Below are 18,422 nucleotides of genomic sequence, written 5' to 3' on the forward strand. Positions count from 1 at the left end.
AACACAGGAAAGAACCAGAAGCCACGTTTGCACTTTGGACAACAACAGAGGTCTTCGACACTGATTGTTCGTCAACACCGACCTTTCAACCCAAGCAACTACAACCCCCCTGACAACAACAACAATGGAGGACAACTGCAGTCCTTACCAGCACTGCCACCGCCAAGCCAGACAACACCAGCTCAGAAGCCAGGGGTTTGTTTCAACTGCAACAAACCGGGTCACTTCGCCAAGGAGTGTCCACAGCCAAGACGCAACAAACCAGGATTCATGCAAGCACAAGTCAACCAAGTCTCAGCCAAGGAAACTCAAGTCGCACCCGAGTTTGTTTCAGGTAAGTTCTGCCAACTCTAGGCTGCTTATCTGCACCTCTTTAACAGCTCCTCTGAATCTCGGAGACGAGATTCTGTTAAGGGGGGTAGATTTGTCACGCCCGAAGTTTTATCCTAAGCCTAAATTCGTAAAAGAAATTCGTAAATAATAATTGGCTTAATTAACTCAGGAAAAATCTCTCTAAAGAAAATTAATTTAATTAAATCGTGGTTCCAAATCGATTAACAGGATTTAAACTTAAATTACAGAGTATAAAATTTTGCCAAACAAATTAATTTAAAATTCGGCAAAAGTGAGGCTTTCCTTTTTCCCCTCCTTTTTCTTCCTTTTTCTTTTCCTTCCAAAATTTTTCTTTTTCCCCTTCCTTCCCGGGCCGGCCCAGCCGAGCCGGCCTACCTCCCCACTCAGCCGGCTAGCCGACCGGCCGCCTCCTCTCCCGGGCAAGCGCTTCCTTCCTCCGCCTGGGCCACGGCCTAGCTCGCCCACGCCCGCACTGCGCAAGTCTGCGCCGCCTCCCCCGGCGTGTCCGAGCCGGACACCGCCGCCGCCGCTGCAACCGCCGCGCCCGCAACGGCCGCCGCCCGCCGCGCCCGAGTGTGTGACTCGGTCTCCACCGGCCACCCGCCCTAGCCGACGCCTTCCCCCCTCAAAACCCCGTCGTTCGTGTGCTGCCGTCACCCCTTTCCACACGTCCCGAGCCGCCGCCGCGCCCCGTCGTCTCGCCGTCGTCGGCCGATCTCGCTGCTGAACGCCGCAAGCCGCCGCTCGACCGTGTCACCACCTCCGCCTCGCCCTCGCCGATGCGCCGCCATCTCCGTCACCGGCGGTGAGCGCTTCCCCTCCTCCCTCTCCTGTTCCCTCCGCCGTCGCCGCCGTGCCCTCGCCGTGTCGCCGACGCCGGGCACCGCGAGTCGCCGATCGTCGCCACCTCGTCATCACCCACCATCCTCGTCGCCTCGGCGTCACCGCCGCGTTGCCACCGTTCGCCGTCGGAGCACGCCCGTCATCCGCCGCGCCGCCGTCGCTCGCGCCGTCGCCGCCATGCGGAAGAGCGTCGTCGTGCCGTCGTCGCGCCTTGACGCCGGCTATCCGCCGCCATCGCCCCTCCCCGTCGCTCGTTCCCACCGTCGTCACCCTCGCGCCGCCGGCCATCGCCGTCGCCGCCCTCCGCCACCGCTCGGCCGGCCATCGCCTCCCTCCTCTCCCGGCTGAACTCCTCTCCCCTCCCTTGTTTTCCCCCTCTGCCGTGTGGGCCCCAGCCGCTAGCCGGCCGACCCTCCCCCCTCTCTCCTCCCCTCGGGCCCGCCGGTCAGCCTTCCTCCCCTCTCCCCCTCACTGACAGGTGGACTCCACCTTTCGGCTCCGCCCTCCTCTCCCCTCGCTGACGTCAGCAGCCCCATTAATTGCGCAATAAATCATTAAGACTTTTTGTTTAGTTTAAAACACAGATAATCTTCTAAAATTCATATCTAATTCATCTAGTCTCCGTTTAGGCCCATTCAAGTTTCATTAAATCCAGAAAAATGTCAAGAATCCATTAAAAATAGTCCCTTTCTCTGTTTCAGTAGTTTTATAGTCTGTTTTGCTTGTTTTGCCTTATTTGTCGTAGGTTTTGACCCCGTCGCAGCGCCGTTCGTTCTGGAAGTCGTTGCCGAAGTTCCTCGTGGGTCTAAGCAAGGCAAGTGGCACCCTTCTTTGATCATATTGAACCGATGATTATAAAATCCCTGCTTTATATTCAAACATGCATTGTTTTATGCAAATCTATTTATTGTAGTTATCTATTGGGCATTTACCTTTATACCCGTTGGTTCCCATTTATTATTATTGTTATCCCAGGGTTAATTTGACTAGAATTAGGGCCATGCTTAGTTCAACTAGCTCACCAATTATCCTTTAATTACTGTTACACTTTTTATAGACCTTTAATGGTTGTAATCATTATTAATCTCCCGATGTGGATTAATAATAACTAAAATATTATTTATGGTGGGCTGTGGGTGCATGGTTTTGAGAGTCGTGCCCATGACAATTGAGGACCAGTTCTCGGGAAACCCTGGAAGTCTTACACGTACTAACCACAAGCCAGAATGGGCAACGGTGAGACTTATAGTCTAGCTTGTCCCTATTCGACGTACCCAGGCAAGGGTGGGCGTGATGGAGTATGGATGGGAATCGTGGTGTAACGATGGTCCTATGCTGCTTCCGGATTCACCTAGGCACAAGAGGGAGCTGCCCGACTTAGTGTAAAGGAGGGGGCGAAACCTGAAATGTGGTGCGATTGTCTAGGGAGGGTTAGGTGAAAGGTCTTATCATGGTTTCTGTACTGAGGTATCATGGTGATACATTGGGGCATGGTAACATGCTTGGGAGCCATGTCTTGTGGGTAAAGTTGTACACCTCTGCAGAGTAAAACTATTCGAATAGCCGTGCCCGCGGTTATTGGGTGAACTGACAGATTCACTAGGATTAGTTGAACCTTTTTATAATTGGATTAATCTTGGAACTGGTTTGACCCTGCGCAACGTGGTGTAACGTTGGCAGTGGTTTGGGTCTGTCGCAACGTGGTTTAATGTTGGCCAGAGGGTTGACCCTGTTGCAGTGTGGTGTAACGCTGGACAGTGCTTTGGGCCTGTTACAACGTGGTGTATCGTTGGACAGTGGATGATTATTTTAAATGTTTACTTTACTTTTTGTTTAGTCTGTTTTGCTAAATTACTGCAGCTTTTATGCAATTTAACCTTAGCATGTTCCTTGTTATCCAATTGCATTCATTATTCTTTCTCTCTTGGGTGTTACTTGTTGAGTACGGTCGTTTGTACTCAGCCTTGCTTAATTTTCCCCCCACCAGAGCAAGTGCCAGAGTTTTAGTCAGAAGGTCGTCCGCAAGGTTAAAATGAGGTTCAGTCCGCCGTCGAGAATGCTTGTGGTGTGGAGCCATCATCGCCAGCTGAAGCTGAAGATTAGATGGTTTAGTTTGTTTTCCTTTTTCGCTGCATTTCGATAGATAATTGTTTTAATTTGTTTTTAGGTCATGAAACTGTGTATTAATTTGTCATGGTGTGTACTCGGGCTGAATCCTGGACCGAGATTCAATGCATGCTATTGTTCAGAAATTTGGTGTAAATTTCTGGGCGTGACATAAACCAACAGATTACTTATGATAATACCAGCTAGAACTCGAGTGATAAGCCCCCGCGAGCACTCGATCCAATTCGACAACATAAATCCAGCCACTTAAATTGACCGGACCAAATCGAGAAAGAATCAAGTTGACTAAATTCGTGCTAACAAATTGAACAAAGGAACTCGCGAGGATTTGATCAAGAACTACCACTAGTTCAAGCTATAAGTAGATTAAAGCAATAATAAAACTCAGCCCGTCGATCAACTAGGCAGGAGATCGGACTTAAACGAGACAGTCTTGTTCTAGCTAATCGACGTGTTTGACGAACATGAACTTACATTGCGAAGCTGACAAACCTCGCACCGAAAGTCCAAGCAAGTCGAGAAGGTTGGAGATGCGTCAAAGATGTGTATTTGATCTGATTAATGATTTATAATGACCCCGAGCATACATATTTATACCCTCGGATCTAGCTAACCTAATTGGATAAGGATCCGTATTAGTAACTAACTTACTACCCGAACTTTAATTAACTCTAAAATCCTAAACAAACTCTAAGATAAAAGCTAACTAATTTACACAGTCTCGTAACTAATACCGAATCTATCTCTAAGTTCTGGGTCCAATCGGACTCCAATTCCTGTCCGACTCAGACTTTATCGGCTGCATCCGTGTAGTTTTCAATCTCCTGTCTCCAGCCGATTCGCTCTTTGTTGTTCGGTTCAGTTTTTAATCGCGTTTCAATCCATAACAGTGATTTTCCTAAAATCTAGCGTTAACAGATATATCCCACGCTTACCATGTGCTCCGGCGAGGTTTGTCGACACAAACAAGAGGTTTCTTTTAGTATGGTGGCTGTGGACAAATTGTGTTGCATCTTGACCTATTACAACTAAGATTTCGTAAGAAGATAGATCAAAATATTTGTCGTGTAGTCTTTATTAATTTGCAGTAGGCACATGTTGGATAAAATGTTGAAGTATATTGAGGATCTAGGGAAAGTACGTATAGAGAAAGATTATATGTAAATGTTAATGCATACATTGGTGTGAATGATTTTGGTGAATGGTGATATGAAGGTTTATCTTTTGCAAAAGTGCAGCTAAACTATATATGTGAGCACATGATTGTTTTATTTGTTCTGTATGTAACTGAAAATAGTAGGTAATTATGTGACGTAAAATTGGAAATGAATTAATCAGTAGTGCTTCGTAAAATTAGGTCATGTTTGTAACATGCCAGTAATTAACTTAGTATGCAAATTCATTTGTTACATATTTTCCTATTTTTGTTTTTGATTTTTTTTCAAATTATTTTGTATTTACATATCTTGGATTGTACACTCTACGGTTACCTCGAGAAACTACGGTTACCGAATGATTTGAATTTGAATTTTTTGATTTAAATTCACACGGTTTCGGTAGTGTCCGTGGTAACTACGTGAAAACCATGTTTTCCCCATCCCATGGCACGGACCGGATGCACGGAAAAGGGAACTTGATATAGTTTGTTCTTTGTCTTAACTTTAGATCGTTAAAATCAAGTACGTAAAAATTTTATTTATAAATTGTTTTTATTTGCAGATATGCGGATCGACAGCCATCTCGCCTCGATGATCAAAGAAAGAACACGGGAGGTCTCGTCTTCAACCCCGAAGTTTTTTCACGAGCACGTCTTTGAAAGACAGCACTGCATGATCCGATAATTCCCGACCAACGCTGGTGTTCTGTGATGTCCGCGGGGAAGGAAAAGAAAAATCGCCCTCGTTCGTTACGAAAAACAGCCTTCGCTTCGAAGGAAACGTTGGCGGGCTAGCCGAGCAACGTCGCACGCGGAAGCGCATGTCGTTTTGCTGGTGGTGTGATCTTTTCCACCGAATTATTCTCGTCTTCTCTGCCGCTTTCTATGACGAATTTTTTATAAAAATATTTTTATACCTAAGTTCACCATCTCACCTATATATATTATAATTTATTTCAACGATTATACTATTAAATAATTATTAAAAATCAAATAGTCTTTTGTTTTTTCATTTCAACGACTATACTATTAAATAATGATTAAAAAATCAAATAGTCTTTTGTTTTTTCATATACCAGAACAGCACAAACTAAAAATCGATTATACTATTAAAAGCCTATTAAAAAAAATCAAACGGTCTCTTATGTTTCATCCAACCAAAACAACACAAACCATGGTTATCCTAGCCAGCCTTCTCCTCGTACTGCCCACCGGAACCATTTGGAAACTCCACGCGCGCAAGTCGCAACATCACCAGATGTTTACCAACGCAAACGGCAGCTGCTGCTAACATTTTTATAATGAAACAGTCCCCTCATTGTCCAACAAGTTATGTGAGAGTGTTACCCAAACAAAAAAGTTATGTGAGAGTATTAAACATCACATCATCGAATCTTTTAAGTATTAACCATAGATAAAACAAAAAACTAATTGCACAGTGATACGAGAAATTATGACACGAATCTTTTGAGCCTAATTAGTACGTGATTAGCCGTAAGTGCTACAGTAACCAACATACGCTAATAATAGATTAATTAGACTCAAAAAATTCATTTCACGGTTTACATGCGAGCCGTAAATTTTGTTTTTTCATTCGTGTTCAAAAATCCCTTTCTACGTCCGGTCAACCGTGATAAAAGAATTTTCATTTTAACCGGTAAACACCCCGCGGGAGTAGTTGGCACTGGCTCCGCGTTCGCGTCACTGTCCACGGGTGCCTGTCGCGCATGCATGCAGAATAGCAGATGTTTGTATTATTTTGCAGATGCAGCAGATCCAAGCATCAGCCGTTCAGTGACGTATTTAATGATGGGAAATAATTTATAAATAAAATTTCTATATACATGTACGCGGTGATCTAAAAGTAAGACTAAAAAATAAATTATGATAAAAAAATTTCAAAATAAACTTCAAATTTATATTATAAACATAAGCAAAAATAAAAAAAATAAGGGTATAGAACTTTTGGTTCCCATCTTTTCGGTTACCCATTTACTTATAAGCAAACAATTAAATTTTAAAACTTAAATTCAGGTAAATTTATGGTTTGTTAAGTTTATTTTGTAGCTTTTGCGTTTAGATTACTAAGAATATATATATATATAAAGATTTATCTACAAAGGTAATAAGCCGTTTCATTACAGCGAAGCAACGAGTCTAATGGTCAATGTCATCTTGCACTAAGAAGTAATTTCTTAATGGGAAAAAAAATGGCCAATGGCCAAGTATTATTGCTAGTCTATTGGCGGATGGAAGCAGTTTTTTTAGCACACGGAATGTCTACTCGTTACTTGTATGTCATTTAAATAGTCATAAAAAATATAAAAAAATTAGATAAATATGAGTTATATCAACCCATAAACATGCAAGTTTAAATTCAACTTCTATAAGTTGTAGCAAAAATAACAAAAACAATTATGAATATGTGTATATTTGGTTTTAGTTTTTTTTTTTGTTTTTTCATACAACTTATAGAAGTTGAATTTAAACTTATATGTTTGTAGAGTGATATAATTCATATTAATATCAATTTTTTTATATTTTTTGATAATTATTTACATAGCATGTAAGTATAAGGGTGGAAAAACTTTTTCCCGCGGCGGCACGCAGATGCATGAGTCCCAAAGCAAGCATCCAATCGGCACTCGCGACCCATTTTAGTTGACAAGGAAGGAAGGCACAGCCAGTTCATCTGGGGCATTTGTCTTGCTGGATCAAGCACTCCGTATATTAAACAGTACTAGTGCCACCATAATTGCCATGTTATCAGTTCAAAAAAAATGAATAATTGCCATGATATACGGGCCAAGTTAGCATTCTCTCCAAGCTGGCGATGCTAATTGCTCTATGACTCCGATTATGCGCCACCTTGTGCCTGTACTTATCCTCGACTCTCAACTGCTTGAGCAATTTGTTTATGACGATGACATCTAACCTAACCAATAATGATACATCAGAGACTACTAAAACACGTAAACACTGGAAACTACAAAATGCATGTAATATTTTTGCGCGTTTAGAGTGCACAATCAAAAAATAATAATCAATACTATCAAATTTCCAGCCAACAATGGGGGTGATTGTTTGACTTTTTCATAAAAAAACAAACATCATATTTGCAAACAAAAATAATTATGAATAAAAATTTTATATACATATTCCTTATTGTTTAAAAGTCAAACCCGAAAAATAAACTTCGATGAAAAAACTCCGAAAGCAACTCTAAATTTTCTAAATTTAAGGTTGAAAATTCAAATTTTAGTTTATAAGCATAAACAGAAGCGAAAAAATGAAGGTGAATATTTATTGGGACTCCAAAAATCGTGACAAGTATTTACGATGAAAACAAATTGAAATGTAGCATACTATAAATTTATAATTGCACTATAACTATTTTTTTAATTTCTACATGACTTATAAATTTAAAAACACACATCTAAAGGTTTTTTCTCTTTTACTGGCACAAAGATGTTTTTTTTAGTTCTCCCCACACCAATTCCGTTGTGATGTAACACTCGGTAATTACAAAATCAATATACTTCTCACTATAATTTACTGTAGCTACATCTGATTGTTCGAGAAAACATGCATCAGTCTTTTAGCAGTTCCCTATTCTTTTAATTTAATAGAAAAATATACTGCCTCCGTCTCATAAAGATTATACTTTTACACTATTTATACTGTCTGTTTTATTTTAAAAGCTTTATGACGATAAAATATGAATAGTTTTTTTATGGATGTCTATTTTTTTAAAAAAATTATAACTATTTTAAATAAGACGAATAATCATACTTAAAGTATACGACCATAATTATATTTAGATTTCGATGGAGACAGTAATAGGAATGTACATTCCGGTGCTTCGGTACAGACTCGTGGTGGGAATTGGCTAAGGTCGATTGGTTCTTTTATAACTTTAATTAACTCTTAAAAATTTTTAGTTAAAAACTCTATACAATTTTATTTTCATTTTATTTTAAACCCGACTCTTAAATTTTATAGGTAAAATGATTACACCCATTGCCATAGGTATACAGTAGAGCCGTCGTCGATTCATCCAGCTGCTCTCGGACGACCGCCTCCGCGTAGAAAAAGCGTAACGGATACAAAGCGTTTTAACCCCGTGCGCGCAACAGCTCAGCCCCTCCCCTCACTGCTCACTCTGCCCCCACCACCCCCAAGCTCGTGCCTTCCGGAACAAACAGCGCACCACCAAAAAATAAAAAGTCGAAATAGACCCGCGACGACGACGACCAAAACAACAGCAGCAGCCGGCAGCCGGAGGGAAGGAAGGAAGGAGAGCGGCCGCGGGGAGAGCGGCGCGGCGGCGGCGGCGGCGTGGATGTCGGTGTCGTGCGGGCTGGAGTGGGTGGTGTGCCTCGGGTGCACGCGGTGGGCGTGGAAGCGGCTCACCTACATCGGCGCCTACGACAGCGAGACGTGGCCGCCGGCGGAGCCCGCGGACTTCGAGGCCATCCCGCGCATCTGCCGCGTCATCCTCGCCATCTACGAGGAGGACCTCTCCAACCCCAAGTTCGCGCCGCCCGAACGCGGGTACGCCGACGTCGACCCCGCCGGCGTCGTCAAGCGCGCCACCTACGCGGACGTCGGCACCGCCTGCCCGCCTTACATCGTCTACGTCGACCACCTCCGCAAGGAGGTCATCCTCGCCATCCGTGGCCTCAACCTCGTCCGCAACGCCGACTACAAGGTCCCGTACCGTCCGTCGATCGTGACCGATCCCCCCCCCCCCTCCCCCGGAGCCGATGATTTCGCGGGCAGGAATGCGCCCAGATTTCGAGGGACTGACTCGATTCCCTGCAGGTTCTGATGGACAACAAGCTCGGGATGCAGATGTTCGACGGCGGCTACGTCCACCACGGCCTGCTCAAGGCGGCGCAGTTCATCCTGGAGAGGGAGACGGATACGCTGCGGGAGCTGCTGGAGAAGAGCGGGCCCGACTACAAGCTCATCTTCGCGGGGCACTCGCTGGGCTCCGGCATCGCCGCGCTCGTCACGGTGCTCGTGGTGAACAACCGGAAGATGTTTGGGAACATACCCAGGAGCCAGATACGGTGTTACGCGCTTGCCCCGGCGCGGTGCATGTCGCTCAACCTCGCCGTCAAGTACGCCGACGTGATCAACTCCGTCGTGCTGCAGGTAAGCGTACAGCTTGTGTGGTGAAATATTTATTGGCCGTTGAATTCACTGTCTTAGAAAAAATCTGGCAATTGGAGTCGTTGGTGGTAGAAACATTCGCCCATTGGAGTGGTTGGAAAAAGGAGGGGAATAATTCGGTCAATGTGCTTTGCTTGTCGCGTGATTGGAATGCCTATGAAATGTGAAGTAGTTTGATTGTCCAGAACGGAAAGAATCATGTAGCTGGAATTTGCGCTCTCAAGGAAAGTAGCTTATAGGAAGTTTGTCAAATTATTTCATGTTTGATTAGAGAAGCAACTAAGAAAGGCAGCAATTTCTACCTGTTTCCATGTTGTTGGGTGAATTCACTTCATGTAGCAAGTCAAATTTTTATTTAGTATAAAGTGTGTAATATGCTATTTGTGGTGGGACAATTAATTTATGCCACTTCTAAATGTTGCATTATATATTTTGCCGTCTTGTTTTAACGCTGAACAAGTTTATGGCTCAATGAATTAAACTAATCCTGTGTTCTCATTGAATTTCAATGTTTACCACCATTTAAGGTCCTAATTACATTGCGATCTCCTCTGAATTTCATGCCCTCAATGCATATTACCTTTTTTCAGGATGATTTTTTGCCAAGAACGCCAACACCATTGGAGTACATTTTTGGGTCTATATTCTGGTAACTTTCCCCAGTCACTTTTCTCCAACTACCTGTGTAGTTCTACTTTCTGTTCAAAACAAAAGAACTACATGCAATGTTTAATTTTTTTCACCAGACATTTCTGCCTTGGACAGCTTGCCCTGCTTGTTGTTTATCATGTGCCTGAGAGATACATTTAAGCAAGACAGGAGAAAATTTAAAGATCCAAGAAGGCTGTATGCTCCTGGACGTATGTATCATATAGTCGAGAGGAAATTTTGCAGGTAATCAGTGCCTTTGGATAGAAGCTACTAGTTGTTGCTTATGTGAATTATGGCACACTGGTATGCTTGTGCTATAGTTAATAAACACAGTCTTTGTTCATGTTCTTCTAGAACAAAGAGGTTTCGGATGTTCTGATTGGTCATACTTCAAAGTTTTCAGGCTCTAAAGAAATGAATCAATTATCAATTTATTTTTTGGAAAGCAAGCAGAAGTACTATCTGTTTGTGCTTTATAAGACCTGGCCATGAATATCTTGTTCCATTCTTGTCTATGACATGCATATTTCAGAGATAGTGAGAAGTACATCTAAAAATTGATGCCTGATTTTGAGTTATTCGATTAGATGGAACATGAGCTAAAAAATATCCTGTTTTTTTAGTTTCCTCTGCAGTTTAAAAAAAAAGCCAAAAAAAAGAAGCTTCAGGAGCCAAAAGCATAGTAGGCAACTAGGCATATCTGTGTCACATTAGCTATAGATACCCAGATGATACAGTTCGAATAAAATGACTCATTTCAATATCTATGATTGACGTATTATCCCATAGCCTGATCTGGTACATGTGCCGTTAACAAAAAGTTTAATACATGTATGACCAGTATAATTTGTGTCCTTGGAGAAAAATGCTAGATTTTTTTTTTTTTTTGTGAGAGAGATGTCATATACTGTGCCACATTGAAAATAACTGGGTTAGTACTCATTTTTAGATGCGGAAGATTCCCTCCTGAGGTGAGAACTGCTATTCCAGTGGAAGGCCGATTTGAGCATATTGTGTTATCATGCAGTACTACTTCTGATCATGCACTTGCATGGATTGAACGAGAATCAGAAAAGGCTTTGGAGGTAAGTGTATTATGCTAAATATTGCTTATTTCTTCCAGCAATATGAATCTTTGGAGATGTTTTGCATAGTTAGCGAATAATTTGTGGCCTCATTATTTGATTAATATCTTCCTCTGTTATGCTTTGATGTTGAATTGTTGATACATCATACATCATACATCAATCTACTGTTTTATCAGCGCTTTGTATCATGAATCTGGATCTACCAGATTCAGCCAACTTTCATAGTAAATACTCCTTTTTTTAATTTAATGTTGTTGACTTTTAGATCTACGTTTAACCATTCATCTTATTCAAAAAATTTATATAGTTATTAATTATTTTATTATGAATTGATTTATTACTAAAGAAACTTCAAGAATGACTTATAATTTTGTATATTTGCACAAAAATGTTGAATAAGACGAATGATCAAACGTAAATTCAAAAGTCAATGATGTCAAATAAAAAAAACGGAGGGAGTAGGAAACTATGAAAAATGTAACAAGTTGTGGCTTCAACCTGTGCTGTTAAATGAGAAAGGGCCATTTGGTAATGCATAATGTCAAGCAGACATGTGCCTGGGATGTGCTTGGAGGATGATGAGTTGGAAGTACGGTTAACGAAATACAAAAGTCTACTTAGTACCATAAAGAACTTAGCCAGGAATCATCCTATGTTGTTGAACATTATCACTAACATGGATGTACACTCACTGTTGTAGGCTTAGTGCTATCTTGAAACATTAGTTTCTTGTTTGTTTACTAGAAGCATCAAGTAGAAACTTTTTATTTCTAAAAAGATGCATGCATGCTTGACCAATACTAATGCAATTTTTCTAGTCTCTAAAACACAAGGTTGGCAAAAATGTTATTTCTGTAGATCTTTTGGTTTAAATCATGTCTAGATAATTAACCTTGAAGTGGCTTCCCCTATACATATTTGATATTTGACTCTGAACCTTTGTTTCTTTTTCTGCACACTTTGCTTATGTAAGATAGTGCAAGAATTTAGAGCTAAAATTGTTTTACAACCACGGTGTTTTGTACTACAGTACTATTTGTGTGTGTTGTGTGTGTTGAGGGGGGGGGGATACTGAATTGACGTGAACCAGAAAGGGATTTCAAATAAAATTTCAGACTTCTCAACCACAAACAGCTCAAAGCCCCTATTAGCAACATTAATAAAGGAAAATTGTACGCTAGTGCCAAATTGCCTACCATCAATTTTTGTGTTCTCACCATTTCCCATCAGCTAAATTGAACCAATGGAAAGAAAAACATTCTCTGGAATTTTACAGTTGCAGCACTGATTTGCTAAGTTGCAAGGATAACATCTACTTACGATTATAGCTACACCTGTTTTGCAGCTTATGAGAGAAAAGGAGAAGCCAACAACTCCCCCTGTGCAACAAAAGATGGAAAGACTGCAAAGTTTTGAGGAAGAACACAAGGACGCCCTTCAGAGAGCAAAGACCTTAGATGTTCCTCATGCGGTTGACTTGTCTGAAGTGGAAATCCAGGAGGAGGGTGCTAACTCTACACCACCCTCTGATACTCATAGTGAGACCACCTCGGAAGCAAAATCTGCAGGGAGGACAAGTTGGGATGAGCTGATGGATAAGCTTTTCACCAGGGACAAAGGCGGGAAGCTTGTTGTGAAGAAGGACATCAAGGAGAGGGACATTGTTATTGAGTAATGCCGAACCTCAGACTTTTGATCTGGTAATTGATTCTTTTGCGTCCATATACAAAAGTTTTAGTACCTTGGTGAAAATGCATTTCTTTAGGTCGAGCCATTTTGCGATAGGAAAACTGTTGTAAGCAAAACTAGGCCCCCAATTTTTTTAGTGTTCTCTCCTGTGTATGTGTATACATCTACCTGTGCATTCTTGAATCCCCAAAGTTTTTTGATTTACCGGTAAATGTTTATAGCTTCTCCGAGCAATAAATCATAATTTATTCTGTGTATTTTTGAATCCCCAAAGTTTTGTTGATTTACTGGTAAATGTTTTGTATCGTGTCCCCGAGCAATAAATCATAATTTATTCGGACAAATTTCATATGCTACTTGGATTTTGGGAACTTCAATTTCTCATATGCTGATGAAGGTCTAATTGGTACTCTACGTGCTTATGAAGCTGTATGATGTATTGTGGGGCATTTAAGTTTTTTCACTGCTACAACACCGGCGTTTAACAATCTATCCCTCGTATACCTATGGCATGCGGTTCTTGTCATAGACACATAGGTGGTTCATCACTAAACATCATTTTTAAAATCTTTTTTTCTTAGGTTTATTGGCTTAAGTTTTTTAAGCGGACTTACTAATATATTTTATAAGCCGGTGGCTTAAAAGATTCAAATTTAATGACGTGAGTGTTACTTTTATTTCAAATAAGCCAAAAAAAAAAGCTAATCCAATATAGCTTTTGGCATAGTAGAGTCACTCGTAGCTTCACAAAACCCAACAAAAAGTTGTACGTTTGTTTAAACTTTGTGTTTTTCAAAAACTTACAAATTAGTTTGTAATCCTCAACAAAGATGACCTAGGATGTGTTCGATTGGCTGGATATGCCTGAATGGGATATAATCGTCTAGGATTTTGATGCGTTTGGTTTATGGACTGAATAGGGTGGTCTAGAAAGAAAAATATTCTACGAAGATGCTAGATGCGTATATCCGACTAAATTGGCTGGATGAGCTCATCCACCCTCACTAACAGTGATCATTAGTGTTTGTTTAGTGATAATTAGCTTGTTTTGTTATTAATTAGTAATTAATAAGTTTAAATTAGTGTTAATTAATAATGATAGATATATTTTGTTGTTAATTTTTACTAATTATGATAAGATTTATGATGATTAATTTATATTATTATTTATTAGTAATTTAATATGCTTATCCTATTTATTCCCATCCATCAAACTAAACAAAAATTAGATCATTCCATCCATCCAATCAAATATAAAACTAGATCACCATATTCTTAAAAATATGGATAATCATATCTCATCTCAGCTTGACCACCAACCAAACGCACTTAATGGTGGGTGCTACCTCTAGTTCAAATGAGCCTAAAAAACTACTTGAACCCAACTTTTGTATTAATAGTGCAAGAGTGACTCGTGATTTTAAGAAAACCCAATAAAAATATTCTTGTTTGTTTAGGCTTATACTTTTCGGTTTAAAAGTTGTCTGGTGAGCACAATCAAATAAGGCCTAAGAAATATAAAGCGTTAAATATTCAGATCCACGTGGCTATGAGTTACTGCTACGAGTATGTCGAATGGCAAACACATGCATAAAAATTTTATTTAAAAAATATTTTTCGTTTATAAATATATTGCTTAATTTTTTTAAAAAAACGAAAAGATAACCCTCCCCACACACAACCCAAGACGGACGAACGCACCGGCCGACACCTGTTAGAGCTAGCTTATAATACACTTACCTCCGATGCCTTTTTTTGATTCCCGTTCAATCCATGCTATAGCTAGCTTATAGCCTACTATTATACCTGCTCTTACGATCGACATACATTTCAATTTCTTTTCCGCCTGCTTGGTTTCCTAAGTTAATAGGGCGAGTGAATGTAAATGTGATTCCGAGATAAAATTTTAACAATCACAATTAAATAAAGAAAACGATCCCTATTTCATTGGTGGGGCCGAACACAATGGACCTTTGCCAATGTCCACCGTCAATGGCACCTTTGACGTGCCAGTTTTCATCTCTGGTTCTTCTCGGGCACGTTTGAAGTTGAGAGTGCCGACTAGTCTAATCACCATACGTAAAACGAAGAAAATCATTAGCATATGATTAATTGAGTATAATTTTTTATAAACTTAACAAATGGATTAATCTGATTTTTAAGCAACTTTTATATAATTTCCTTTTGTAAAAAACATAATATTTAACAGTTTGGAAAGTGCGCACACGAAAAAGAAGAAAAAAGTTTTCCACATGTCACTTGCGAAGACGCCCCTCTTTTATTGAATGTTAGCTTCAAAATTTTCACTACAGTTGCCACCAACAAGATAAATTTGGTGAGTAACCGTGTAGTGGGTCCAACTCAACCAGCTTTATGCGGGAATGCAACATTCTAGATGGTGTTATTGTAATTCATGAAACTGTTCATAAGATGCATCAAAGCAAGAAGAGTAGGAGTCTTCAAAATAGATTTTGAAAAGACCTATGATAAAGCGAAATGAACTTTTCCTGTTTCAAACTCTATGAATGAAAAGTTTCTCACCAAAATGAATATCCTGGATCGAGTCCTTTATTTCGGAGTAAGTGTAGCAGTAAAATTAAATGGTTCTGTTCCTGAAACATGATTTGGATAAGACCAGTAATTTGAAAATATTACTCAATGTTTTTGGAATAGATATAAAATAATACTCCATGCTGATGAACCTATCTGGTGTCCTACTGTCCTGGACAGTTGTTTCTTGGATTTTGGAACCGGAATTTTGGCTGTCAAATATGCATTCTTGTATTGGTTCTTCGAGCAGACTCTGTCATCTGCTTCACAAATAATGCTGAAATAGTTCAATGAACCATTCTATTTAGAGTCAATCTAATAGCTAATTTATACAATAAGTTACCTGCAAAACATATATTACGTTATTCTATTTGTCATACACACATTACGTCTTCGATTCCATGCTGTAGCTCTCTACTCATTGCTTTTCTCTCTTCTTTCTTGTCTCCCTAAAATATGTTTATAGTTAACTTATAGTCTACTATTATACCTGCTCTTACCTTCTACATTGACTAATGAGTACAGATGACTACTATTGCACAGATCTTGTCCAAGATCAACTTGAGGGATAAAATATAATAATCAATAGTCTACAGTCATATGATACTGGGCGGTATAGAATAACCCTATCCTACATATATGCATTGTTATATTCTTTTTCTATGATCCACTAGATCTCGAATGTGCAAAACAAATAGTAATGCCCCGCCCTAGCTAGCCGATCCATTTACCCAGATATGGATCGAGCCACTATAAAATTGGCGATTCTGGGTGACACATTCGAAAATCGTCGTCTAATAATTACAAATTACTTACCTCGAGCACATCTCATCACTTCATCGATCCTTGATCCATCACGTAGTGTCATCAAGAGCTGACGAGTCATAAGAAAGAAAGAACGAAAGAAACAGAAGCAAAAACTGTGATCATTCGGTGATCGAGTCACGGTCACCATCATCTTTCGCTTTTATTTATAGATATAAATTAACTAAAATTTGAATTTTTTGATTTAGGTTTTTTTAACTAAGTTTTTTTAAGCATTGTCTTTTAGATCGATAAGAATACATATTTAAAAATTTTACTAAAAATAATTTTTTATTTGCGAATATGTCGTTTGATTTTTTTTCCATAAGCAAGGTCAGGTCTGTTTCGTTAGGGAAAATTTTTGAGTTTGCTTATCACATAGGATATACGGCATATACATTTGAAGTATTAAACGTAGTCTAATAACAAAACAAATTACATATTTCGCCTGGAAACCGCGAGACAAATTTATTAAACCTAATTAATTTATCATTAGTAAATGTTTACTGTAGTATCACATTGTTAAAACATGGCGTAATTAGGTTTAAAAGATCCGTCTTGTAATATAGGTAGAAAAGAAACAGAAACAAAAACGGTGATCGAGTCACTGTTATGCAAGGAGGGCTAATATCATTGCAGAGTGGAGTTGGATGAGACGGAAGTAATGGCACTACTCAGCTGTCGCTGACAGTGCTGGAATGAAATCATATGGGTTCCGTGTGTTTGGGTTTGTGGCGCTGTCCGACGTCCCAATCCACATGTGGCGCGTGGGCACGTCGAATGTGCATGGACGCATGCACCGCCGCATTGGTGCCCATTCCTGACCCCAGAAAAATCAGTTGGGTACACGATAAATTGCCCATTGAAGTACCAAGGATATGCCCCCTTTTTTTTCACCGGCTTAACCTTTTAAAGTTATAGACAAGTTCACTTTTAATTCCTCGACTATGGTCACAGTTCTGTTTTTTTCTCCGCTCAACTATCAAACTGTTCCCTCTTGGTCACTCAATTCTTTCCGTTTACTTTTTGACACGATCAAACAACACATGACAGTGGCTACCAAGATTTTTAGTATAGACGAGGCGGTCGAACTTACATATTTTTTTAAATATCATAAATATAATATGCAATATATAATAAAAGTATAAAATTGATCAAAAGAATATCTTTTATATGTTAATAAACAATTATTTTCTCTTTACACATGAGATATTTTTCTTCTCTCGGTACAACCCTCTATATCCGCCAACGAGGGGATATAGAAAAGAAGAGAAATAGGAGACAAACTTGACAGGTAGGTTGCAGTACTTTTTTTTTAATTTACTTATTTAATTAATTATTAGTATGCTGATGTTATGATCACGTAGATGTTGCATCATTTAAAACCACTATGGTTTTGACCAAGTACCAAAAGTTCACGGTTTCAAAAGTTGAGAGACAAAGAATAAACGATTGGAGTAAAGGTTAAGTAGATCCACACCATTAAAAATATATAAGTTTCGAAATATATCATTAATGTCTATGTAGTTATCACGATAACATAGCCGATTGTTGTAATATTAGTAGTGCCACCAAAGTACATATTCTGTATGCATTGGACAAAAAGGCCCGTCTTCTATCTCTCATCATCCTTCCTCTCTCCTCCGATGGTGTGACAGGTGAGGATCGAGCTCGGCTGCTGCACGATCTTGAGCTCGAGCATGATGGCTGGACCGATGACACCCCCATTCATGCGTGCCACTAGCTAGCGCTGACGATCGACTTTGCATCCCCATCCACGTGTACCACCCGTGGCGACGACAACCTTCCAAAGTTGAGGTCATCAATTCGCTAGAGAGCTCATCGGCTTAGCCTAACCTGCTCGCCACCAGACCTCTCACCGCTTCGATCTCCTGCTCGATTGATATGCTGCCCCCCACCGGATCCAGGAGAGGATGTCATAGGAGCGTTCACCGTTGTCAAGCTCTTTGTGCTTGCCTTTG

The 18,422-nt window shown here is 40.1% G+C and overlaps 1 protein-coding gene across 1 annotated transcript; it reads left to right on the forward strand.

Annotated features, from left to right (window-relative positions):
- Positions 1-8,661: 8,661 nt before the first annotated feature.
- On the forward strand, positions 8,662-13,418 carry LOC102722131. Its single transcript, XM_040525099.1, has 6 exons — positions 8,662-9,191; positions 9,305-9,640; positions 10,249-10,307; positions 10,424-10,552; positions 11,259-11,394; positions 12,743-13,418. Exons 1-6 carry the CDS (start codon positions 8,823-8,825, stop codon positions 13,070-13,072), a joined length of 1,359 nt encoding a protein of 452 aa, XP_040381033.1. The 5' UTR covers positions 8,662-8,822; the 3' UTR covers positions 13,073-13,418.
- The last annotated feature ends 5,004 nt before the right edge of the window (positions 13,419-18,422 follow it).

The sequence above is a fragment of the Oryza brachyantha genome, chromosome 6 (assembly GCF_000231095.2).
Source record: "Oryza brachyantha chromosome 6, ObraRS2, whole genome shotgun sequence".
NCBI classification, from domain to species: domain Eukaryota; kingdom Viridiplantae; phylum Streptophyta; class Magnoliopsida; order Poales; family Poaceae; genus Oryza; species Oryza brachyantha.

Bases quoted from the DNA above. Each gene is read 5' to 3' on its own strand.
- LOC102722131 (XM_040525099.1), top strand. From the start codon at position 8,823: ATGTCGGTGTCGTGCGGGCTGGAGTGGGTGGTGTGCCTCGGGTGCACG. The intron at 9,641-10,248 runs GTAAGCGTACAG...ACCTTTTTTCAG, and splicing joins TCAACTCCGTCGTGCTGCAG to GATGATTTTTTGCCAAGAAC. The intron at 10,308-10,423 runs GTAACTTTCCCC...TGCCTTGGACAG, and splicing joins ATTTTTGGGTCTATATTCTG to CTTGCCCTGCTTGTTGTTTA.